General features: G+C 39.3%; 1 protein-coding gene and 1 non-coding gene across 2 annotated transcripts; one reads left to right on the top strand and one right to left on the bottom strand.

The window, feature by feature from the left end:
• The first annotated feature begins 20465 nt into the window (after window positions 1-20465).
• Window positions 20466-20572, top strand: LOC142171338 (small nucleolar RNA R71). Its single transcript, XR_012700910.1, has one exon. It is a non-coding gene; the product is annotated as a small nucleolar RNA R71 (small nucleolar RNA).
• A 3137-nt stretch (window positions 20573-23709) lies between these two features.
• On the bottom strand, window positions 23710-25502 carry LOC107760194 (uncharacterized). The gene is made up of 2 exons (XM_016578209.2): window positions 24839-25502; window positions 23710-24126 (listed from the first exon to the last, which is right to left on the bottom strand). Exons 1-2 carry the CDS (start codon window positions 25403-25405, stop codon window positions 23944-23946), a joined length of 750 nt encoding a protein of 249 aa, XP_016433695.1. The 5' UTR covers window positions 25406-25502; the 3' UTR covers window positions 23710-23943.
• Window positions 25503-26312: the final 810 nt, after the last annotated feature.

Genomic DNA, 26312 nt, shown 5'->3' with positions numbered 1-26312 from the left:
TCATCGGATGTAACTGAACTACGCTTGACCTGATTCCCGTTTAAAAGGGGATACGTAGGCAGCCCTGTGGGTTCGGTCACATCTTACTAAAATCTTCATTTTCCCAAAACCAGAAACTGGGGCAAAATTTTGAGGAGGACCCTCAAATTCCGGAACAAGTCCAGCCGACATCATCATATGCAAGACAGTCAGAAATCGATTAAGTAACTGGGGCAGAATTTTGAGAAGGACCCTCAAAATTCTAATGCAAGGAAGTCGCAATGTCTCTGAAAGTTTCACAATCATTATCATATAATTTACTTGATATTATATACTGCTATGTTTTATAAAACGATTCTATTCCATCAATAAATACACATTTTCGAAAACTTTATTTCTGTGACAGCCAGGTGTTACCCAGGGTAACTCGAACAGGGCCTCCAAAGCAAAGCAAAGAAAAATAAGCAGATAAAGGCATGAACCAACCTCCCCGCAAACTCATAATTTTTATTTGAATGTAGGGACAAGGAATAACCCCAAGTACGTGCGACTTAAATCATCTCCTTCATAACAACCGAACCACCAAACGCAAATATATCTCCAACTAAGAAATATTCTACTCCTTCTACTGCATGAGGCTAAGTGTTGCCTTCTCTTTGCATGAGACTAAGCATTGTCTCAAATCTTGCATGAGGCTAAGCCCTGCCTCTATATTTGCATAAGTTTAAGTATTGCCTTCTCTTTGCATGAGACTAAGCCCTGTCTCAAATATTGCATGACGCTAAGCCCTGCCTCCATATTTGCATAAGGCTAAGTGTTGCCTTCTCTTTGCATAAGACTAATCCCTGTCTCAAATCTTTCATGAGGCTAAGCCCTTCCTCCATATTTGCATAAGGCTAAGCGTTGCCTTCTCTTTGCATGAGACTAAACACTGTCTCAAATCTTGTATGAGGCTAAGCCCTGCCTCCATATATGCATAAGGCTAAGCGTTGCCTTCTCTTTGCATGAGACTAAGCCCTATCTCAAATCTTGTATGAGGCTAAGCTCTGCCTCCATATTTGCATTAAGGCGAAGCATCGCCTTCTCTTTGCATGAGACTAAGCACTGTCTTAAATCTTGTATGAGGCTAAGCCCTGCCTCCATATTTGCATAAGGCTAAGCATTGCATTCTCTTTGCATAAGACTAAGAACTGTCTCAAATCTTACATGAGGCTAAGCCCTGCCTCCATATTTTTATAAGGCTAAGCATTTCCTTCTCTTTCGCATGAGACTAAGCCATGTCTCAAATCTTGCATGAGGCTAAGCGTTGCCTCCATATTTGCATAAAGGCTAAGCCCTGCCTTCTCATGAGACTAAGCATTGTCTCCCTCTACATAAGTGTTGCCTTATTATAAACGTTGCATTATGTTCTTCTCTCGGGGCTAAGCTCTACCCCCAAACAAGACCAAGCTTTGTCTTGTTATCACCTCTGGTATCATGTCTCTACACTTCATGGGCTGATGTATAACTAACTTTTCCAAAGGCATCATAGTCCGAAGGCATCATCCTCATAGCCTGAAGACATCATGTCATGGCCAGAGGATCTCTCAATACTGTACATCATTATTCAAAGGCGTCATGGTTCAGAGGCACCATTTTCATGGCCCAATCATTCCATGGCATGCGAATCCCTTATCTCCTTCTTCATGACCCGGGATATCATGATCTAAGAACGCCATCTTCACTGTCCAAAGACAACCTTTATGGTCCAAAGGGGAACTTGCATCATGTTTTAATTCTCGCAGTAATCTATACACTTGCATGCATCATGTTTTAAGTTTTGTAGGAAATCCAGGAGGTAACCATTCTTCAAACAGGAGAAACTTTCGCTCTGGTTTACACTCATACCATTTATACCTTGCTATTATTTCAAATGTAACCGATTCCCATCAATTGCTCGCCTTCACTCTATGAGCGTTCAGATACCTGTCCTTTGATACATCCGTTATGCTTCAGATTCACATTCATAACTCCACATAAACCTGTCCGAAACTATCCTTCCCAAAAGGAACCCTTTCCAAAACATACAACCATTCCTATAACAATTCCATCGGTTTCATCCACTATTGGGTCCAGAACAATACACGGCGTGATTCCTATAAAACCGGGGATATGTAGGCAGCTCAGAGACCAGGGTGCAGCTTATATTTTTCAAAACACCTCATTCGGTCAAAATCGACCATCATTTCTTTACCCGACAACTTTTACATCCTTCCCGGGTAAAGAGGGGCAGCTATTGATACCCAATTTTTCTCTCACATATTTCAAATATGCATATATACCTTCAAAATAGTGCATGAGCACCACCAAGTATTTTTCCATATTTTTTTATAATTTTTAAAGGCTCATAATCAATTTATTCCTGCATTTTTTATATAAATAATTATTAATTGCATCACAAATAATTTTATAATAATTTATTATTTTATTTTTCACCATTTATATCCATATTAAGCTTTAATTATTTTATATATACTTATTTTGCATCCTTAGGCTAAATGACATATTTTGCAATAATAATCCATATATATACATAATTATATTATTTACATAAAAATAAATTTTTATATTTTTATAAATATATATATATATATATATATATATATATATATATATATATATATCTTCTTTGATTATTTATGCTCAATGACATATTTTGCAATAATAATCCATATATATAAATAATTATATTATTTATATAAAAATGAATTTTTATATTTTTATAATATTAATAATTATTTTACATCATTTTCATGCATAAATGACATTTTTATTATTTAGTAATTATTTTTATTATTTTACTAATTTAATTGGGTATTTAAAATCTAGCCTTTTTCTTAAAATAAATTCGGAACCTAGCCTACTACCCATTAACCCAGTCCAATAACCTAACCCAATACCCCCATATCCAGTACCCATACCCGTTAAAACCTAATTACACTTACCCAATTAACTACCCAACCCAGAATCCCTTTAATCGTGACTGTTAATCTCTGAGATGTCACGACCCGGTTTTCCCACCCTCGGGAGTTGTGATGGCGCCTACTGATGAGAGCTAAGCAAGCTAATCCTTAACTACTTACTTCATTATCAAATTACTTTTTTTTAACAAATATAAGGCGAGAACATGAAAACAGCGGAACTTTACATAAATAAGCGGAAGATAGCATTTAAACATCTGAAATCTGCGTCTACTACAATTACTTAAGTCTCAACCACCCAAAACCTGGTATCATAGTGTCACAGACTGTCTAAGATTGCTACATACGAAGGCTGAAGAAAATGACAATACACTGTTTCTGAATAAAAGGAAAATGAAACAGGAAATAGGAGTAGAGGAGATGCCAGGGCCTGCGGACACCTGCAGGTCTACCTTGGGTCTCCGCACGGACTGAATATAGCCTCCACACTACGGTCCAAAAGCTGCTCCGAGATCTGCACATAGTGCAGAGTATAGTGTCAGTACAACCGACCCCATGTGCTGGTAAGTGTCTAGCCTAACCTCGGCGAAGTAGTGACGATGCTAGGATCAGACTACCAAATAAACCTATGCAGTTCAAATATGTATACAGCGGAAAAGAAATACAGAATTAACAAGTCAATATGGGAGGTGGAGCATGTTGTGGGGGAGATAATAATTCCGAATAAAAAGACATCAAGTAATGAAAGAACAGCATAACTCGGATATCAACAAAGAATCAGAAATCAACAAATGCACGACATCACCCTTCGTGCTTTTACTCTCGTCCTCACCAAAGCAATTATATAATAAAAGTGTGCACGACATCACCCTTTGTGCTTTTACTCTCTTTCCTCACCATATAATCAATTAAATCGGCACGGAATGGTACATCGTGCGGCACGACATCACCCTTCGTGCTTTACACTCTTTCCTCACAATCGTACATGACATCACCCTTCGTTCTTTACACTCTTTCCTCATAAAAACAAACAATACACGGCATCACCCTTCATGCTTTAACACTTTTCCTCACTCAAACAACAATCACAAACAATGGGGCAAGGGAATAATAAAGATTTTAATAGGAATCCCGGCAAGGGAACAACAATTCAACAATTATGTCCCGGCAAGGGAGCAACATCAATAATATCAACATCCCGACAAGGGAGATCACCAATAAAGCAACAATATCCCGGCAAGGGAACAAATTAATGACTTCCTTCTCTTATTCACTTTTACTTCACAAATCACTTTACCATCTGCGCCAATGCTCCAAAGGGGTCAATCAACTCATATACTTTCACAATTCGTAATATAACTTGAGCCAATGCTCCTCGATGTTCAAAGATCACAATTCCTTTCACAAACTTTTCACAACAAATAGAAATCACCTCTAAAGCATGGATAATACAACGAAGTCAGGAAAAATCACAATATAAGACTAATGGTCATGCTTGACACCAACGTATAGATACTCCTCACCATGCCTATACGTCGAACTCAACAAGAAGCAAATAGCAAATGGGACACAACTCCTAATCCCTAAAGCTAAGGTTAGACCAAACACTTACCTCGAACTTCCACAGACAACTCAAGCCTCAAACACCACTTTCCCTTTTGAATTCAGCTCCAAATCAATCGTATCTAGACATAATCGATTTAATAACATCAATAAACGCTAAACAATCCAATTCCAATGCTTAATTATAGCTTTCTAATCATTCTTCCCGAAAAGTCAAAAATTGACCCGGACCCGCTTGGTCAAAACACGTGGTTCGGACCAAAACCCGATCACCCATTCACACGAGCCCGAATATATAATTTTTTTTGAAATCCGACCACGAAACGAGGTCAAATTCCCAAATAATCAAAAAACCCTAACTCTACCCAAATCCCCAATTTTCTACCCTTAAGTTCATGTTTTAAGCCTAGAAATCTAATGGTTGATGATAAAAATGGAAGGAAACAAGTCAAAGATTACTTACCTAAGAGGTTATGGAGCTCTTCAAAAATCACCCCAAGAGGTGTGGAGAAGAAGAAGTTATGAAATTTGGGTTAAGTCCCGTAATGCTACTGTTTCCGAACTTTTAAAATAATCGGGCGAAATTACTCTTCGAGTTCGCAATGGGTTAGGCCTGCTAGGCCTTCACGTTCGCGGAAGGCGGCTCGCGTTCGCGGAGAAGAAACTCCTCGAGCCTCACATTCACGTGCAATGGATCGCGTTCGTGTAGGTCAAATGCCTTACCCCCTGCCCAGGCTCAATTAGCCTTCGCGTTCGCGTGGCCAGGACCGCGTTCGCGAAGGGAAGACCCCCCAACACCTCGCGTTCGCGACCTGGGCTACGCGTTCACGTAGAAGGAATTTCCTTCAGCAAAAATTAACACATCGTGTTCGCGAGGGTCCTCCCGCGAACGTGAAGAAGGGCATACCAGAATACCAACAGCTGGAAAACCTGCAACTTTTCCTATGTCCAAAACCTTCTGAAACACACCCGAGCCCTCGGGGCTCCTAACCAAACATACGTACTAATTCAATGACATCATATGAACTTATACGTGCGATCAAATCGCCAAAATAACAACATTAACATTGAATTAAACCTCAAAATCAAAGAATTATCTCAACTTCTTAAAACATCCGTTTTAGCAATTTAGGTTCGAATCACGTCAAATGACATCTGTTTTTCACCAAATTTCACAAAAACATCTTAAATTATATATAAGACATGTACCGGGCGACGGAACCAATAATACGGGCCCGATACCATCATATTTTAATCAAATTTTATTTCAAATTCCTTTAAACAATTTCAGAAAACAATTTTCTTTAAAAATTTATTTCTTGGGCTTGGGACCTCGGAATTCGATTCCGGGCATACGCCCATGTCCCATATTTTCCTACGGACCCTCCGGGACCGTCAAATTACGAGTCTGGGTCCGTTTACCCAAAACATTGACCGAAGTCAAATTAATTCATTTTACAGTCAAAACTTATCATTTTTCACAGATTTTCACATATAGGCTTTCCAGCTACACGCCCGGACTACACACGCCAATCGAGGTGATGCTAAAAGAGGTTTTTAAGGCCTCAGAACACAGAATTTTATTTTAAAACAAGTGATGACAAACAACCGTTCGTCCTCGAACGGACAGAAGAAGGAAGTACCTGAGTCGGGGAAAATATGGGAATAACGGCTCCACATATCGGACTCGGACTCCCAGGTCGATGCCTCAGGAGGCTGACCTCTCTACTGAACACGAACAGAAGAAAAACTCTTCAATCTCAACGAACCTGCCAGTCTAGAATAGCCACCTGCTCCTCCTCATCAAACAAGTCCTTGTCTAACTGGACAGTGTTGAAATCTTGCACGTGGGATGGATCGCTGTGATATTTCCGGAGCATGGACACATGAAACACTGGATGCACAGCTGATAAGCTCGGTGGCAATGCAAGTCTATAAGCCACCTCTCCCACTCGATCAAGAATCTCAAACGGGCCAATAAACCTAGGGCTAAGCTTTCCCTTCTTCCCAAACCTCATCACGACCTTCATAGGCGACACTCGGAGCAATACCCGCTCACCGACCATGAAAGCCAAATCTCGAATCTTGCGGTCGGCATAACTCTTTTGCCTGGACTGAGCTATACGAAGCCTATCCTGAATGATCCTGACCTTGTCCAAGGCCTCCTAAACCGGATCCGTACCCAACAACTGAGCCTCTCCTGGCTCAAACCATCCAACTGGAGACCAACACCGCCTACCATATAAAGCCACATAAGGAGCCATCTGAATACTCGACTGGTAGCTGTTGTTATAGGCAAACTCTGCTAAAGGCAAAAACTGATCACACGAGCCTCCAAAGTCAATCACACATGCTCGGAGCATATCCTCAAGAATCTGAATGGTCCGCTCGGACTGTCCGTCCGTCTGAGGATGAAATGCTGTGCTCAACTCAACCTGTGTGCCCAACTCGCACTGAACTGCTCTCCAGAAGTGCGAGGTAAACTGCATACCTCAGTCCGAAATGATAGATACAAGCACACCACGAAGACGAACAATCTCACGGATATAGATCTCAGCTAACCTCTCGGATGAATAGGAGGCTGCCACAGGAATGAAATATGCTGACTTGGTCAGCCTATCAATAATGACCCATACTGCGTCGAACTTCCTCCTAGTCTGTGGGAGTCCAATAATGAAATCCATAGTGACCCGCTCCCACTTCCACTCGGGAAGCTCAATCCTCTGAAATAAACCACCAGGCCTCTGATGCTCATACTTAACTTGCTGATAATTCAAACACCGAGCCACATATGCAACGATATCTTTCTTCATTCTCCACCACCAATAATGATGCCGCAAATCCTGATACATCTTCGTAGTGCCCGAATGAATAGAGTACCGGGAGCTATGGGCCTCCACTAAAATCAACTCCCGAAGCCTATCCACATTAGGCACACAAACTCGACCCTGTAATCTCAAAACTCTATCATCATCTAAAGTAACCTGCTTGGCACCTCTGCGCTGCACCATGTCTCTAAGGACACACAAATGGCGATCGTCATACTGCCAATTACAGATACACTCCAATAATGAAGAACGAGCAACTGTGCAAGCTAACACACGGTTGGGCTCAGAAACATCCAACCTCACGAACTGATTGGCCAAGGCCTGAACATCCAAAGAAAGTGGTCTCTCACCGACCGGAATATAAGAAAGACTGCCCATACTGGTTGACTTCCTACTCAAAGCATCAACCACCACATTGGCCCTTCCCGGATGATATAAGATAGTTATATCATAGTATTTTAACAACTCCAACCACCTCCTCTACTTCAAATTCAACTCCTTTTACTTGAACAAATACTAAAGGCTCTTGTGATCCATGAACACCTCACATGCCATGCCATATAGATAATGCCTCCAAATCTTCAACGCGTGAACAATGGCTGCCAACTCCAAATCATGAACCGGATAGTTCTTCTCATGAATCTTCAATTGCCGCGAAGCATAGGCAATGACCTTGCCATCCTGCATCAACACTGCACCGAGTCCAATACGAGATGCATCACAATAAACTGTATAAGGCCCTGAACCTGTGGGCAAAACCAACACCGATGTCGTAGTCAAAGCTATCTTAAGCTTCTAAAAGTTCGCCTCACACTCGTCCGACCATCTGAACTGGGCACCCTTCTGGGTCAACCTGGTCATCGGGGCAGTGATAGATGAGAACCCCTCCACGAACCGACGATAGTAGCCTGCCAATCCCAAGAAACTCCGAATCCCTAGTTGATGCTGGCCTAGGCCAGTTCTTGACTACCTCAATCTTCTTCGGATCAACCCGAATACCCTCTACAGATACAACATGACCCAGAAATGCAACTGAACTCAGCCAAAACTCGCACTTCGAGAACTTAGCATATAACTGACTATCCCTCATGGTTTGAAGAACCACTCTGAGATGCTGCTCGTGCTCCTCTTGGCTGCGGGAATATATCAAAATATCATCAATGAGGACTATCACGAATGAGTCCAAATAAGGCCTGAACACTCAGTTAATCAATTCCATAAAAGTTGCTGGGGCATTTGTCTACCCGAATGACATAACCAGGAACTCATAGTGCCCGTACCGAGTGCGAAAAGCTGTCTTAGGGACATTAGATGCCCTAATCCTCAACTGATGGTAGCCAAATCTCAAGTCAATCTTCGAAAATACCTTGGCACCCTGAAGCTGATCAAACAAATCATCAATCCTTGGCAACGGATACTTATTCTTGATTGTAACCTTGCTCAACTGCCGGTAATCAATACACATCCTCATCGACCCATCATTCTTCTTAACAAACAACACCGGCGCACCCCAAGGCGAAACACTGGGTCTAATGAAACCCTTCTCAAGCAAGTCTTGCAACTGTTCCTTCAACTCTTTCAACTTAGGCGGAACCATACGGTACGACGGGATAGAAATGGGCTAAGTGTCTGGAGCCAAATCAATGCAAAAATCAATATCCCTGTCAGGTAGCATACCTGGCAAGTCTGAAGGGAATACCTCGGGAAACTCACGAACAATGGGCACAGAATCAATGGAAAGGACCTCAGCACTAGAATCACGAACATATGCCAAATAGGCCAAATACCCCTTCTCGACCATACGTTGAGCCTTAACATAAGTGATAACACTGAGAGTACAATGACTAGGAGTCCCTCTCCACTCTAAATGAGGCAAACTCAGTAAAGTTAAGGTCATAGTCTTGGCATGACAGTCCAAGATAGCGTGGTAAGGTGATAACCAGTCCATCCCCAATATAACATCGAAATCGACCATGTCCAGAAGCAACAAATCTACTCGAGTCTCAAGACCCCCAATCACAACTAGACAAGAGCGATGGACTTGATCTACCACAATAGAATCACCCACCGGTGTAGACACATAAATAGGAACACTCAATGAATTACTAGGCATGACTAGATATGGTGCAAAATAAGATGACACATACGAGTATGAAGACCCTGGATAAAATAACACTGGAGCCTCTCTATCACAAACCAGAACCGTACCTGTAATAACCGCATCTGAAGCCTCAACCTTGGGCCTGGCTGGAAGATCATAACATAAGGGCTGGGGCCCACCACCCTAAACTAGCTCTCTGGGATAGCTTGCTACTGGCTGGCCTCCACCTCTGGTGGCCTGAGCTCCACCTCTAGTACCTCTACCTCCACCTCTAGCACCTCTACCCCTACCTCTAGCGAGCTGGGTGGGCTGTGGAACACTTGGTGCTTGAACTATGGCACGAGAACACTGATGCTGAGAGCTACTCGGTACTCGAGGGCAAAACTTAGCAATGTGATCCATATCACCACAAGTGTGACAAGCTCTCGGCTGTTGAGACTGCTGACCCTATCGACTTGAATGACCATCCCGGAAACTCTGAAATGGCAGTGCACTGATATGAGCAGGTGGTGCACTGTAGGATTGTTGATCAGAATACTACATCTAGGGACCATGGCCACCTGAAATACTGTGAGAAACCTAGAGCACTGACTGAAAAGGCCTAGGAGGATGGCCTCTACCACACAAATCTCTACCTCCAAACGAGGTACCACTGAATCAGCCTGAATGACGGGACCTCTTGTCTAACCCATGACCACCTCCCTATGATAGAACCATCTCCACTCTCCTGACCACATTGGCCGCCTCCTGAAAAGTAATCTCACTCCCAGCCTCCCTAGCCATCTGAAGACGAATCGGCTGAACAAGACCGTCAATAAATCTCCTCACTCTCTCTCTCTCTCTCTCTCGGTGGAAAGTATGATGAGAGCATGGCGATCCAAATCGATGAATCTGGTCTCATACTGGGTAACAGTCATGGAACCCTGCTGGAGACGTTCAAACTGCCTCCGATAGGCATCTCTCTGAGTAATGGGGAGAAGCTTCTCCAGGAATAGCTGTGCAAACTGATCCAAAGTCAAGGCTGGCGGATCCAGACAAGCAAAAAGTGGCAAAATTGACCCCATTGGTCTCAACTATCCCCATGTTCCTGAGAACCTCATGACAACTGTCTAGATAATCCTGTGGATCCTCAGTAGATGCTCCGCTGAAAGTAGTAGTGAAGAGCTTGGTGAACCTATCCAACCTCCATAAAGCATGGGCAGACACAGCTACTCCATCACCGGTCTGAGCTACCACACCTGGCTAAACTGCTTCAACTGGCTAAACCGCTGGAGTCTGAATCTGGGGAGCTACCTGCTCTGGAGTGCGAGTAGCAAGAGTCTGGGCTCCTCCTCCAGCCTGAGAGACGGTCGGTGCTATAGGAAGCAAGCTTGCCCAGGTGACACTCTCCATAAGGCTCACTAGACGGACCAGAGCATCCTAAAGAACTGGGGTAGCAATAAACCCCTCTAGGACCTGAGCTGGGCCTACCAGAACTGCTGGGGCCGGAACCTCAGCATCAAAGTCAACCTGAGGCTCCGCCACTGGTGCTGTTGCACAGGGCTGAGCTCTGCCCCTGCCTCAGCCTCTAGCATGGCCTCGACCTCGCCCTCTGCCCCTCGTGGGAGCTGCTACTGGGGGCTCGGGCTGTTGAGCGGTGGATGAGGAAGCGCATGTTCTCGCTATCTACGAAAAAACAGAGTAGAAATTCAATTAGCATTGAGAAACAAAACCACACAACGAAAAAGAACAAATGTGAAGTTTTCCTAACTCTATAGCCTCTGGGGGATAAATACAGACGTCTCCGTACCGATGCCTCAGACTCAACTAAGCTTGTCTGTGGACTGTGAGACCCATGTAACCTAGAGCTCTGATACCAACTTATCACGACCTAGTTTTCCCACCCTCGGGAGTCGTGATTGCACCTACTGATGAGATCTAGGCAAGCCAATCTTTAACTACTTACTTCATTACCAAATTACTTCTTTATAACAAATATAAGGCGATAACATGAAAACAACGAAACTTTACATAAATAAGCGGAAAATAACATTTAAACATCTGAAATCTGCATCTACTACAATTACTTAAGTCTCAACCACCCAAAACCTGGTGTCACAGTGTCACAGACTGTCTAAGATTGCTACATACAAAGGCTGAAGAAAATGACAATACACTATTTCTGAATAAAAGGAAAATGAAACAGGAAATAGGAGTAGAGGAGATGTCAGGGCATGCGAACACCTGCAGGTCTACCTTGGGTCTCCGCACGGACTGAAGGTAGCCTCCACACTACGGTCCAAAAGCTGCTCCGGGATCTGCACATAGTGCAGAGTGTAGTGTCAGCATAACCGAAACCATGTGCTAGTAAGTGTCTAGCCTAACCTCGGCGAAGTAGTGACGAGGCTAGGACTAGACTACCAAACAAACCTGTGCAGTTCAAATATGTATACAGCAGAAAAGAAATACAGAATTAACCAGCCAATATGGGAGGTGGAGCATGTTGTGGGGGAGATAACAATTCTGAATAAAAAGACATCAAGTAATGAAAGAACAACATAACTCGGATATCAACAAATAATCAGAAATCAACAAATGCACGACATCACACTTCGTGTTTTTACTCTCGTCCTCACCAAAGCAATTATATAATAAAAGTGTGCATGGCATCACCCTTTGTGCTTTTACTCTCTTTCCTCACCATATAATCAATTAAATCGGCAAGGAATGGTAAATCGTGCGGCACGGTATCACCCTTCGTGCTTTACACTCTTTCCTCACAATCGTACAAGGCATCACCCTTCGTGTTTTACACTCTTTCCTCACAAAAACAAACAATACACGACATCACCCTTCGTGCTTTAACACTCTTCCTCACTCAAACAACAATCACAAAGAATGGGGTAAGGGAATAAACAAGATTATAATAGGAATCCCGGTAAGGGAACAACAATTCAACAATTAAGTCCCGGCAAGGGAGCAACATCAATAATATCAACATCCCGACAAGGGAGATCACCAATAAAGCAACAATATCCCGACAAGGGAACAATTTAATGACTTCTTTCTCTTATTCACTTTTACTTCACAAATCACTTTACCACCTCAGCCAATGCTCCAAAGGGGTCAATTAACTCATATACTTTCACAATTCGTAATATAACTTGAGTCAATGCTCCTCGATGTTCAAAGATCACAATTCCTTTCACAAACTTTTCCACAACAAATAGAAATCACCTCTAAAGCATGGATAATACAACGAAGTCAGAAAAAATCACAATATAAGACTCACAGGCATGCTTGACACCAACATATAGATACTTGTCACCATGCCTATACGTCGTACTCAACAAGAAGCAAATGGCAAATGGGACACAACTCCTAATCCCTTAAGCTAAGGTTAGACCAAACACTTATCTCGAACTTCCACGGCCAACTCAAGCCTCAAACACTGCTTTCCCTTTTGAATTTAGCTGCAAATCAATCGTATCTAGACATAATCGATTTAATAACATCAATAAACGCTAAACAATCCAATTCCAATGCTTAATTATAGCTTTCTAATCATTCTTCCCAAAAAGTCAAAAATTAACCCCCGGCTCACTTGGTCAAAACACATGGTTCGGACCAAAACCCGATCATCCGATCACCCATTCACCCACGAGCCCGAATATATAATTTGTTTTGAAATCCGACCTCGAAACAATGTCAAATTCCCAAATAATCAAAAAGCCCTAACTCTACCCAAATCCCCACTTTTCTACCCTTAATTTCATGTTTTAAACCTAGAAATCTAATGGTTGATGATAAAAATGGAAGGAAACAAGTCAAAGATTACTTACCTAAGAGGTTATGGTGAAGAAGCTCTTCAAAAATTGCCCCAAGAGGTGTAGAGAAGAAGAATTTATGAAATTTAGGTTAAGTCCCGTAATGCTACTATTTCTGAACTTTTAAAAATAACTGGGAACGAAATTACTCTTCGCGTTCGCGACAAGTCTATCGCGTTCGCGATGGGTTAGGCCTGCTAGGCCTTCGCGTTCGCGGAAGGCGGCTCGCGTTCGCGGAGTATAAACTCCTTGAGCCTCGCGTTCGGGTAGGTCAAATGCCCCACCCCTTGCCTAGGCTCAATTAGCCTTCGCGTTCGCATGGCCAGGACCGCGTTCGCGAAGGGAAGACCCCCCCCTCCCCCAACACCTCGCGTTCGCGACCTGGGCTACATGTTCGCGTAGAAGGAATTTCCCTCAACAAAAATTAACACATCGCGTTCGCGAGGGTCCTCCCGCGAACGCGAAGAAGGGCATACCAGAATACCAACAGCTGAAAAACCTACAACTTTTCCTAAGTCCAATACCTTCCAAAACACACCCGAGCCCTCGGGGCTCCTAACCAGACATACGTACTAACTCAATGTCATCATACGAACTTATTTGTGCGATCAAATTGCCAAAATAACATCATTAACATTGAATTAAACCTCAAAATCAAAGAATTACCTCAACTTCTTTAAACATCTGTTTTAGCAATTTAGGTCCGAATCACGTTAAATGACATCTGTTTTTCACCAAATTTCACAGAAACATCTTATATCATATATAAGACCTGTATCGGGTGCCGGAACCAAAATACGGTCATGATACCATCATGTTTTAATCAAATTTCATTTCAAATTCCTTTAAACAATTTCAGAAAATAATTTTCTTTAAAAATTCATTTCTCGGGTTTGGGACCTCGGAATTCGATTCCGGGTATACGTCTATGTCCCATATTTTCCTACGGACCTTTCGGGACCGTCAAATCATGGGTCCGGGTTCGTTTACCCAAAATGTTGACCAAAGTCAAATTAATTCATTTTACTGTCAAAACTTATCATTTTTCACAGATTTTCACATATAGGCTTTTCGGCTACACGCCCGGAATGAGCACACAAATCGAGGTGATTCTAAAAGAGGTTATTAAGGTCTTAGAACACAAAATTTCATTTTAAAACAAGTGATGACCTTTTGGGTCATCACATGAAATCAACGGTCCATATCCCTTCCCCGTATTTTAATTAACCAAACTCCTAACCCTAACTCTCATTCAATCAAACCCGCCACCTCTGTATTCTCTCATATCCTCCCCTTCTCTCTTTGTCAATCCCTAACGTTGTTACCATACTCTTGTGATTCCTATCCAAAAATGGAATCATCTCTTGATTCCTTACCATATCTGGCCTTACCTCTTCGCCAGCTACTCGTTTTGATGTTACTCAAACTGGTTTGCCTCAAATGGCAAGTTGATCTCAAGAGATTCAAACTAGATTTGGTTCAAAATATCTTATATGTTGGTTATTTCCATCTATATTCATCCTAACCTCTGTAAGTATGAATATTTTTCGCATGGTTCAGTTAGGGTTTTGAGACCTCTGGTTCAAACCAGATTTTGGTTCATTTTGGTTCGCTTTAATGTCATCATTTACCTTGTTACTTACAAATCCGTCTATTTTTGGTTGAATCTTTTAATTACCCTCAAAATTAGGGTTTAGATCTCTCCAGATCTGAAATGATTTTCATTTTAAGTATTTTTTTCCTTTAATGATTCGATATCCCTGTCTCTCCGTTCTATATTTTCTCTATGCTTCTAACCGATTTTATTCACCCTAAAATTAGGGTTTTGGTTTTCAAAAAATGAACCAAATCTATTGTTTCATCTCTATGTATCTATCATAGTCCCTTCATTACTTCTGACCCTAGTTATTTTCGTCTATATGTTTTGTATTTCTGCCTATTTTTTAAGGTTTTGATTATTTAATTACTTCTCTTAATGTTTTTGTCCTTAATTCTGGTGTTAATTGCTGGCTAGTTTTATTTACACCAAAATTAGGGCTTTTGAAATCTTTACTGAGATTTTAATCTTTCCCTTATCGTATGTACTGATATTTCCTTATTTTGTTTGACTTACCTGTTCTCATCACTCCCTACCTTATTTGATCCGGCATCTTGACTATTTGATTGATTCTGTATAATATTTTTCTTAACCTGAATAGTACTAACCTGATTTTATGCTATTATGTTATGTTAATTGATTGATGCCGACTTAAATTGATTGTGAAATTATTCTCATTCCTTGTTTATGCATGATTGACTTATTACCTTATTTGTGTGCTCTAACTCAGTGCCATTTAAACCCTTCCACGTTCCCCTTTAGACAAGACTGGAACTCTCCTATTTTCACTACTAAAACTTAAGCTCTCTCTCTTACTCCTGTTCTGATTTCTTCATTAAGTGGCTATTGTTTGGCCGGCTGAAAGCCAAGGCCAAATTACTCTGGAATTTAACTATTATTGTACCTTTACTTGCTTTCTTCTTAACTGGTATGCCCTAACCTTTACAATTTCCTTCTCTATGTTTTGTGTGACTAGCCTGGTTCAATTCCTAGCATGATTCTGTCCTTTATATGGTAATTAGATAATACTGTTAACTTAAGGCTAAGGTACTTAGCATAATAGGAATCCTCTCATAAGTTAGTTTAAGATTCGATGTGTTTGTTAGTTTTAGACCTGTTCTGAACTATGAGCATGTAATCAAGTATGTTTGTGCTTAATTCATATGCCATGTCTGTGCAATTCACATGTTTCTACCTAATTGCTTCTGTGACTAAGCCATGGCTGTTTTAAATACTAGCATAAGCACTTAACATAATCAGACTTCACTATGTTTGTATTGTATGTTGAACCTAAACCTTGTTTATTTCTTGGAGAAGTTCTGCCTGCAACTCTGTATTGTGAACTTTCTCTCTTCTGAAAATTGAACTATTTCAAAACTTCCCCCCTTACCATTTATGCACTAGATTTCAAAGCCCTACTCTTAGTCATTTAGGTTCTCACCACCCCTCAGTGTGAGCACTGCCTAGGGTCCTTGAGACACCTTTGAACTTTAACATATTGGGGCTGGTTTTTCCAATTTTTAAGAACTCTGTGTTGAATGTGTGGTTCTGGTGTGAGCATTGCCCGGGGTCCCTGAGGCTCTTTGAGAACTTTGACACACTGGAAGCCTGGTTTTAATGTGATGTGAATGGATCACTGCTATGCTTCAGAGTTGTTTGTTTGAAGGCCTGGTTCCCAGGTTTAGATTGGGCCTATGAAGGCTCCCTATAGTGTAATCATTATTGTTATGTAATTTATTCATTCTGGGCTATAATAATCTCTGTAATAACAGATTTTGGATTAATTAGTAAAAGCTGGGGGTCTATTCTTATATCTTTTGTTAAATTTGGGTAGAAATCCTGCCTATAGGACTTAATTATGTTGATTGAATTATGTGGATATTGTGCTATGTTTAGAGATCCTGCCTATAGGATTTTTCATGATCATTTGCATGCTAGAAACCCTGCTTATAGGACTTCACATTTGATTCTACATTAGAAATCCTGTTCATAGGATCTACACATATTTTCATCTTAATGTGCATTAGTGACCATGCCTATAGGACCTTGTTTGTTTGAGTCAATTATACTTCCTGGCATTCTGTTAATTTCTGTCAAAATACGATTAATAGATATCATGCCTATAGGAATAAAAACTAGTTTCAAACCTAGAAATCATGCTTATAAGATTAAAAACAAATAGATATCATGCCTATAGGGTGAAATTAGTTATGAAACTTAGAAATACTGCCTGTAGTAGTTTAAATCAAGTCAGTAATTAAAATCATGCCTATAGGGGGTTTAAATCAAGTCAGCTATTAGAAGTCATGCCTATAGGAGTTTAAAATAATTCAGCAATTAGAAAGCGTGCCTATAGGATCTAAAAGGAATAAAACTGTCTTTATGAGTTAAAATTAGTGCTACACTTAGAAATCATGCCTATAGGTCTGTAATTGACAAACTCGTAGAAATCATGCCTACAGGATCCTGTTAGTCAATTCTGTATTCAAGCGCTCTTGTAAATCACTTAGGCAATGTATCCGCAAGACTCACTAATGATTCTGGGTTTAAAACTATGACATACTACTGCCTGAAAGCCCAGATCCATAAAATCAGTAGGCAAACAAATAGGTCTGGATGCTGGTCTTAATAAAATTGTCTTTATACCATGTTTTCTCGCATAGATATCTTGCCTATGGGATTTCTAAATTAATAAGTTTGCTAGTTCAATTGTGTGCTTTGTTGCTTATGTGTGGAGGTTAATATGAGCCTATACTTGCTCTTTATCTGAAAGTCCTATTTGTTTTTTGTGTGTCACCTAGATTTCACATTTTCAAGTAACATAGGTTGGTCTAGAACCATCCCAAATAGAGGACCTAATACTTCTAGGACCATAGGTAAGGGACGGGTAGCTCACGCGTAGGGTATGGTTTAGAATCAATTAGTGTGCTTAAGTAATAACTTAAAGATATTAATTGGGTAGTAAAGGAGATGATAGCCCATGCGCTAATGCTATGATAAAACCTTGATCCGAGGGAAGTTGCAAAGCATTGCATGGAATTATCCTATAGGCTAAAAAATTTAGGACCACCCCTTATCCCCTGTTTAATAAATTGAATATTATATTTGTCCAAATTGTTATCTCCCTCATAGACTAATTCATATAATTGAGTTTGGTCGGGACCCACCGTTGTGAACCTCGAGGGGTGCCTAACAACTTTCCCTCAAGGTAATTTCGAGAGTTTACCCGATCTCTGGTGATGCAAACTGGTTATCTGAGTTAATTGGTCTAGGTTCCCTAACGCACCTTAATTCGTTAGGTGGCGACTCTTTCAAATCCAATTCCCTACCCTCACGGTAAAGGAGTTGTCCCAGAAATGTCGAAACCCGATTTCACGAGAATAAGGGGGTGTGACATTCAGCCTTCTTTGATGTTCCCTAGAAGGCTTATGCCCCTCTTCCAAGAGAATTTTATGCATGCAAAAGGCTGGATTGATACCCTTAATGTCTACCATGGTCCAACCAATAGTTGTCTTACATTCCTATAACACCTGTAAAGTTGTTCTACCTGCACAACTAACAAACCATATGAGATAATAACAAGTAAAGTAGAGTTAGGTCCTAAGAAAGCATACCTAAGGTGGACTGGAAGCGGTTTCAGGTCCAACTGTGGTGGCGCCTATATTGATAGCTTCGTAGGTGGTTTTTTTTTCTTCTAAGTGTAAGGGCTCAAATTAAGGTTCCCTTTCCAAAAACCTTGACCTTCAAGAGCCATAACCCATTCTGCCCACTTTTCACCATCAACTTCTTTTAAATTCATCAAGGAAGCTTCTAATGGGTCTCTAACATGGAGAGTCTCTTACTCCTCTTGTAGTATCACATCAATTGTCTCTACTCACGAACAATTTGCAAACTCGCTGGGTCTCCTCATAGAGTGTTGAACATTGAATATTATTTCTTCATCCTTCAATCTCATATTTAGCTCTCCAGTCTCAAAGTTAATCAATGCTCTCCTAGTAGCCAAGAATGGCTTTAAAAAAATTATGGATATTTTTTTCATCAACCTAGCAGTCAAGAATAACAAAATCAGCAGGAAATACAAACTTCCCTACTTGAACGAGTACATCATCCATAATTCATATTGGCCTTTTAACTGTGCGATCAGCCAGTTACAACAACATTAAGGTTGGTCTAGCTCTTCCAATTCCTAATTTTGTTTAAATTGCCAAAGGCATCAAGTTAATACTAGCCCCCAAGTAACACAATCCTATAACAAAAGTATAACTTCTAATTGTGCATGGGATTGTAAAACTACCGGGATCAGACAACTTTTGAGCGATAGGCCTTGTCACTACCGCACTATAAGTTTGAGTCAGAGTCACATTAGGCATGTCCTGGAAGTCAAACTTTCGAGACATCAAATCTTTCATCCTTTTAGCGTAGCCTGACATTTCCCTCAAAACTTCTATCTGAGGAATATTCAATTGAATTTGACTTAGCATTTCCATGGATTTTATGTATTGATCATCTTTTTTTTGCTTTGCCAACCTTTGAGGGAATAGTGTCGGAGGTTGCTTTTGTCCACTGATCTATGTTCTTTCCTGATAAGAAGTCCTTTTTAGTACCATCTTCGAGAATTATTAAGTTTCTTTCTCGTTACCCTTGTCAACTTGTGCTTGTTCAATTACAACCTCTGTGAGCTCTATCAATTCATCTACCTCGAGTGGCATTGGAATAGGTGGCGTTCTTTCTCTATTAGATTGAGAAAATTCTTGCTCTTTGTCCAAATACCTTTCATTCCTGAGACTCACTACCATTAGTCGGTTCAGGTTCTATTCTTTTGGATTGATGTTTGTATCGACGGGCAATGTTCTTTGTAGGAGATTGTTCAAATCCATGGACAACTGGACTAACTAAGTTTCAATGCATTTAATAGCCGATTCATGTACGGCTAACTTTTCTTGCTTCTTTCCATTAGTCTCAATGAGTTGTTGCAGCATGCCCTTGATTTCTATCATATTGTTGTCTTCTTGTGTGGTCATCTGCTGCTGATGAGGTTATTGGTAAGCAAAATTTTGTTGGTGTTGTTGATTGTAACCAGGTTGCCTTTGATAGGCACAACTTGGACATGTGGTCATGCTCCCCTAGGATTGTTATTGTATTGTTGCTGGGCTGGGATGGCTGTACTACTGATTCTGATGTCCCCATTGTTGTCCACCTTGTCTTTGATCCCCAAAATTATTTATGTAATTCATGTATTCTTTGAATCCCTGGTTATTAGTTTCTGTACTCCATGAGCAAACATACGGCTGACAGATGCAAGGAGTGCATAGGCCTCCATTTTTGTGTCAACAATGTGAACCTGTTTTGTGCCCGTCTCGTCAATTTTCTTTGTCAACAAACTCATATGTCATTAGAGTGGCTGTGTTTTTTGCATTTGTATTATTTGGGTTAAGAGCAAGAGAATGCACTATTGTAGTAACTGTTGTATCTCCCATCATCCAGCCTGAATTTTGAGCCATCTTGTCAAGAAGAAAATTACACTCTCTGAATGATTTTCTCAACAATATACTCTCGACTGAAACATCTAAATTAGCCTTTAGACGGTCAGCAAAACACATATAGAATTTCTATCCTAGCATCTGATCCGGGATGCCATGGTGGGGACACTTCACCAATATACCCTTGAACCTTTCCCAGGTTTCTTTCAAAGTTTCAGTTGGTTGTTGCCTGAACTGCAATATCTCATCAATTTGCTTTGCAGTCTTATTTGCTGGATAAAATTTGTTTAATAACTGCTTGACTAGTTCATCCTAAGTAGCAATGGAGTTTGTTGGGAGTGATTTAGCCATGTGTGAGCCTCCCCAATCACTGAGAATGGAAATAGTAACAATCTAATTGCTTCGGGTGTCACATTCGGTTGTCTATGGGTGACACAAATTAATAGAAAATTCTTCAGATGTTGTTGTGGGTCTTCGATGTAAGACCCGGAGAACAACCTCTTGTTCTGTAGCAAATGCAGCATGTTGTTTGTAATTTGAAAAGTTTTTGCCTGTATCTGAGGTATTGCAATTGCATTTACCAAATTATCAGCGGTTGGTTGCGCCCAATCATATAGATTAGCCTCCGGCACAAGGGGTGCTACCACTCTGATGTTTGGGTCAACTTTGTTATTTCTATTGTTCCTGTTGTATTTCTTGATGTCAATCGTTTCTATTTTGATTTGTTCGTTTTGTTTTAGTTTTTCTTTGCCCTTCTTGTTAGCTTGATTCAATGTCCTTGATGCTTTCTCGGATCTGAGAGACCTTCAAATAGTTCACAAGTTCTCAAGGAGCATCTAGGCATGCACCTTAGGCATAAAATAATTCAAACGTGATAATTTCAATAGAAATATTTTTAGCACCACGAAAAATTGATCTAAACTAAAAATACTAGCAATTGTTTCAAGTTGTAATGAATAACACCATTAGTTCCCCATCAACGATGCTAATATTTAATCACGCCCAACTATGCCTTATAAAAAAGACTAAGCGGTCGCTTAAAAATAATCTGGTTCAAGAGTCCGGAGTCGAATCCTACAGAGAACTAATCTATTTGCTATAACTTTTCAGTATCACTAATAATATGCTCAGTCAACTTTTAGAGTTCAAGACTTGATTTATGATTAACAAAATTTACTTAACTAAGAAAAAATGGCAATAAAAATTATAAACAAGCGAGAATAAGATTAAATCAAAGATAAAAAGGTCTAGGGTTTATGATTTTCCCAATTGTCGGATTAGTTCCTAACACGTTAGTTATAATTTAATAGAAGTGTTTTCTCGAACTACTCTAGTTGATAATTCGTACAGCTCATAATGATCACACCAAATCTTCATTATCTTTAATCTCACTTTTAAATCTTAGTAATTAATCTCTTAACTTACTCGAAAGTGGCGTTGTTCAACAACAATCTAATCAAGTGTTCTCTCTCAAGTAACACAAGATAACTAGACACATTTAACTAGTGGCCCTTCAATTAACAACAAGAAGCATATAATTTAATAATTAGAGAGTAAAATGGCTCAATTATACCAATACGCAGTTAAGAATTCATCAAACAATTGGTTCAATCAAGCCTTAGATGACGGGTTTAGCTACTCATAATATTATATAAGATTACAATATAAAAAGTCATAACCAACAATAGAAATATGAAGTAGAAAGTGAAAAACTCGTAGAAGAATTCTCCGCCTTGCTCTTGCGTGTTCTTGCCTCCCAAAATATTGTGTGGCCCTTCAAAAACGGCTTCAAATTGTATTTAAACCGAATACGGTTGATGTGGGGTGTCCTTGATCTCTCTTAATTCGAAAAGAAAAGGTTGAGTCGGGTCCTGGGGGTTGGTGCAACGCGTTACCCCTAGGCACGCTCCTAACTTTTTTTTCTTCTTTGTTTCTTTCGCGTACTGGGGGATGGTGCCAAAATGTCGTACACTGGTTTTGATTCAATTCTTAGGTCATTTCGCACATATCTTTCATGCAATGCACCAATTGTGGCACGCTCCCACTTCTTGCATCTCTACTTCTTTTTGCATCAAATAATCTAATTAATTCTTGCCAACTTCTATCCAAATTCATTCATACACACAATAAACACGTAATGAACATATTCACGTTTGTAAGCATTTGATCTCCCTATTCTCACACAAAATGATATGAAACTATACTCAAAATTGTGCATTTTTAGTCATTTATCAAAAGTCATTAACAATGGTGTACTCTTCAAATTCAAACTCTATAATAACGAAACCTCCTTGGTTAAGAGAACAAGGAGTAGCGCATTTTGTAAACATTAATTATTGACACACGACTATAAGTTTTTTCTAAATTACTGACTTCTATGAATAGTTGTAGTAGGACCATAATTATTAGTTGTGCTCAAGTCATACGGATTCAAGATTTGAAGGTTAGAGGATGCACTTTTAGATTCAACCAAAATCTGTTCTGCATATAAGGTGTCCACTACTAATATATCACTATTTTCTAAAGACATATATATATATATATATATATATATATATATATATATATATATATATATATTGTCGAACTTTACGGGCGCCGATTACCCCTGTATATATATTATAGGTCCGCCTCTGATATGGATACACCTATAAATATATATTACGGGAAATGGACAAATTTTCAAAATTATTAATTGACTCTAGACTACAAGTCATTTCTAAATTAATTACTAACTTCTAAGATAACTTATAAATAGCTGTAGTAGAACCATAATTATTAGTTGTAGTTAAACTATATCTATAAGGATACACCTATAAATATATCATACGAGAAATGGACAATTGACAAATATCAAGATTTGTTTCAAGTAAGATATGTGGTGCCATAATGTTAAAGTAGTTTATAATACGGGGCACTTGTGATCTCAATCCCCCATCAATGGTGACACACAACTTTTCACTTTAATTTTATTGTACGACCTCGATTTCATGTACACTCAAAGTCACCATTTGGAAAAACTAGATAAAGGTTTCACAACCACAAATATGTGGATATTATTCGTTTTTAGCCCAAATCAAGAGAGTTATTTGCGATTTACGGGATACATTTAAGACGAACGAGCATCAGCCATATCCCTTCCTTAAAAGAAACCAAAAACCCTCCGTGAAAAAGAAACCAAAAAATATAAGAACGAGCATATATATATATTTTAAGTCGCTTGTGTTTTCTTTAGCAAATTATCCTTCTGTTATTTGATAATTCGATCATTTCTATAGTTAAAATCGCATATTTTATTTAAAACAAGCACAAGAGAAAAGCGCTTTTTATTTGCCCCAAAGGAAAGAGTAAAGACATGAGTCTTTTTTCTGTATCATATTATTAAGACAAAAATATTGCATTAAAAGGTATAGTATTATTCACACTTGCACAGTGAACAACATGTGCATGACATAATTAAACCCCACCAAGATATAGAAGTAAAACCCTTACATCAAAGGGAAGACTCACACACACACACGGATTATTTAGGTGCTCAGTATTAGAGGATAGAGCAAGCACACGAAGCTCATAACTTATATTTTAGAAGAAAACAAATTAAAGAGAGGTAAATATATATTATGAGAAAATTAGAAGAAATGATGTTTCTTCTCTCCCTCAACTTCCCCTTCTTCTTCCTTGGCTTCCTTCTTTTCATGGTGCTCATGAAATGCAAATCCACCTGCCCCAACTGCAGCTGCTGCTGCTATTTCTTCTTCTATCTTGTGTTTGTGTGCATGTTCTGGATCTTTCTCTGCCTTGTGCTTCTCATGCTGAAATTTTCATACCAAAATATGGAAGAAACAAAAAGGAATAGTTAACAACTCTATTAATCTTTCTAGATGAATGATTGATAGTGTAAATTCTTTTTACAATATCTAGAGTAAAAATCAAAATTTTCTTCAAATTGACCCATAATATTTGACTATGAGTCTATTTTAATCAATTTGATGTGACACTCTTTTCTTCTTACTCACTCATAAAAAAATGACACATTTCTATATTTAGTAACAACTTAATTTTAAATTTTTTCTTTTACCCTTAATGAGATAATTTTTAGCCAAATAAATTTCTATAAATTATTTTAAACCACAAGTTTCAAATTTTTTTCTTTATTTCTTAAATTTCATGTCCAGTCAAACACCTTCACATGAAGTGAGACGGAAAGAGTAGTAGTTTCTCTTATTCTCTTGGCTACTAATATCAATTTTTATTAAAAAATTTGACTTTCTAGTGAATTGTATTTTCTAGACAACTAACAAATTGTCAATGACTTTTATGAGACAACAAATAATTTTGTGACTTAGCTGATACAATAGGTAAAGTTCAATGACTTTAATTAACATAATTTTGTAACTTTACTGATACGACAATAAAGGCAGTCCGATGCACTGAGTTTCCGTTATGCGCGGGGTCCGGGGAAGGACTGGACCACAAGGATATAAAAGTTAAAACTGTAACATAAAACATTGTGTGAAAAATTACCAAGGCAAAGGCACCAGCAGCAGCAGCCCCAAGCCCTCCCACGTGTTCAAGATGTTTGTGGTGCTTTTTCTCTTTCTCATAATCCTCACCAGTTTTGCCTTCATCAGTAGTCTCTTCAAAATTAGTGGTCTCAGATGAGTAGGCAGCTCCTTTTCCATAGGTATCTCCTTCACCATAATTAGTTTTCTCTCCATAGGTAGTATCAGATGGAATATCTCCATAGCCAGTCTTGTTTTCATAGCCGCTATCTCCATAACTAGTCTTATTTTCATAGCCACTATCTCCATAGCTAGTCTTATTTTCATAGCCACTATCTCCATAGTTACCTCCCTCACCATAACTAGTTTTCTCTCCATATCCACTTTCTCCATAGCCAGTTTTCTCACCATATTTGTTATCCCCATAGTTATCTCCCCCACCATAACTAGTTTTCTCTTCATATGTATTCTCTCCATAGGTAGTTTTTTCAGTATCACCACCATATGGAGTTTCTCCATAGGTAGTTTTGTCTTCCTCCTTGTCCTTGTGGTGGAAGAGACCGAAGTGGTGCTTCTTCTCTTCAGCCATTTTGGTGATAAATGTGATGGTTGACGAGTTTTGAAAAAAGTAGTAGTACGTACAATATACTTGGGTGCTGTTGGGATGTTTTCTCTTGTTAATATTGAGTGGTATTTATAAGTGTTGGTTATAACTAGCTAGCCTATGAGTTTGGAACTTGAGTTAGTTGATGTGGGGACTAATTTGTTTGTCCAGTGTGTACGAGTTCTAATCCAATGTTCACACCTCTTTGCATGAAGGAAGTTTGTTACGTAAATTTTTAATTCCCATGTGGCGAAAATCGACGAATGCTTAATTGTTATGCCGACATGATACATGACTCGCATGCATATTCATTTATTGAGTTTTAGTGAGACAAACTTTATTTCCGTCATTATAGACTAACTAACTAATATATATATATATATATATATATATATATATATATATATATATATATATATATATATATATATATATATATAACACCATCTTTGCTGCGCATTTTTTCTAGCTAACATTAAGAATTAGATCAAACACTATAATGCAACAAAGAAAAGGAAGTGACGATAGAAACAACAAAAAAAGATAATGACAATTGAAGAATGAGCAACGAACTTATGTATGCCACCCACGTAACCTTCAAAACTCAAGTATCGTGGGAGGATTGATGTTTAGTCTTTAGAATACAATTAAACTTCTAAAATCATTCAAAAAGGGAAAAGAACGGGAAAAAGACTAAACAAATTACCATTTTCCTATGTTTTGAATTAGGTATCGTATGTATATAAGTTTTTCTCGGAAATACACGGTTTAGTCCTAGTCCTATATATGTCTGTGCCTTTGGCCTCAATATACTGGAGTCAGCCTCAACTTGTGTGTCGATAATCAAAGCTACACCTGTATGGGGCAAAATCGGTTAATGATAGTTGGGCGA

This window comes from Nicotiana tabacum, chromosome 16 (genome assembly GCF_000715075.1).
Source record: "Nicotiana tabacum cultivar K326 chromosome 16, ASM71507v2, whole genome shotgun sequence".
NCBI lineage: Eukaryota > Viridiplantae > Streptophyta > Magnoliopsida > Solanales > Solanaceae > Nicotiana > Nicotiana tabacum.
The sequence above is the reverse complement of the archived record's forward strand: the minus strand, read 5'-3'. Positions and strand labels throughout refer to the sequence as shown.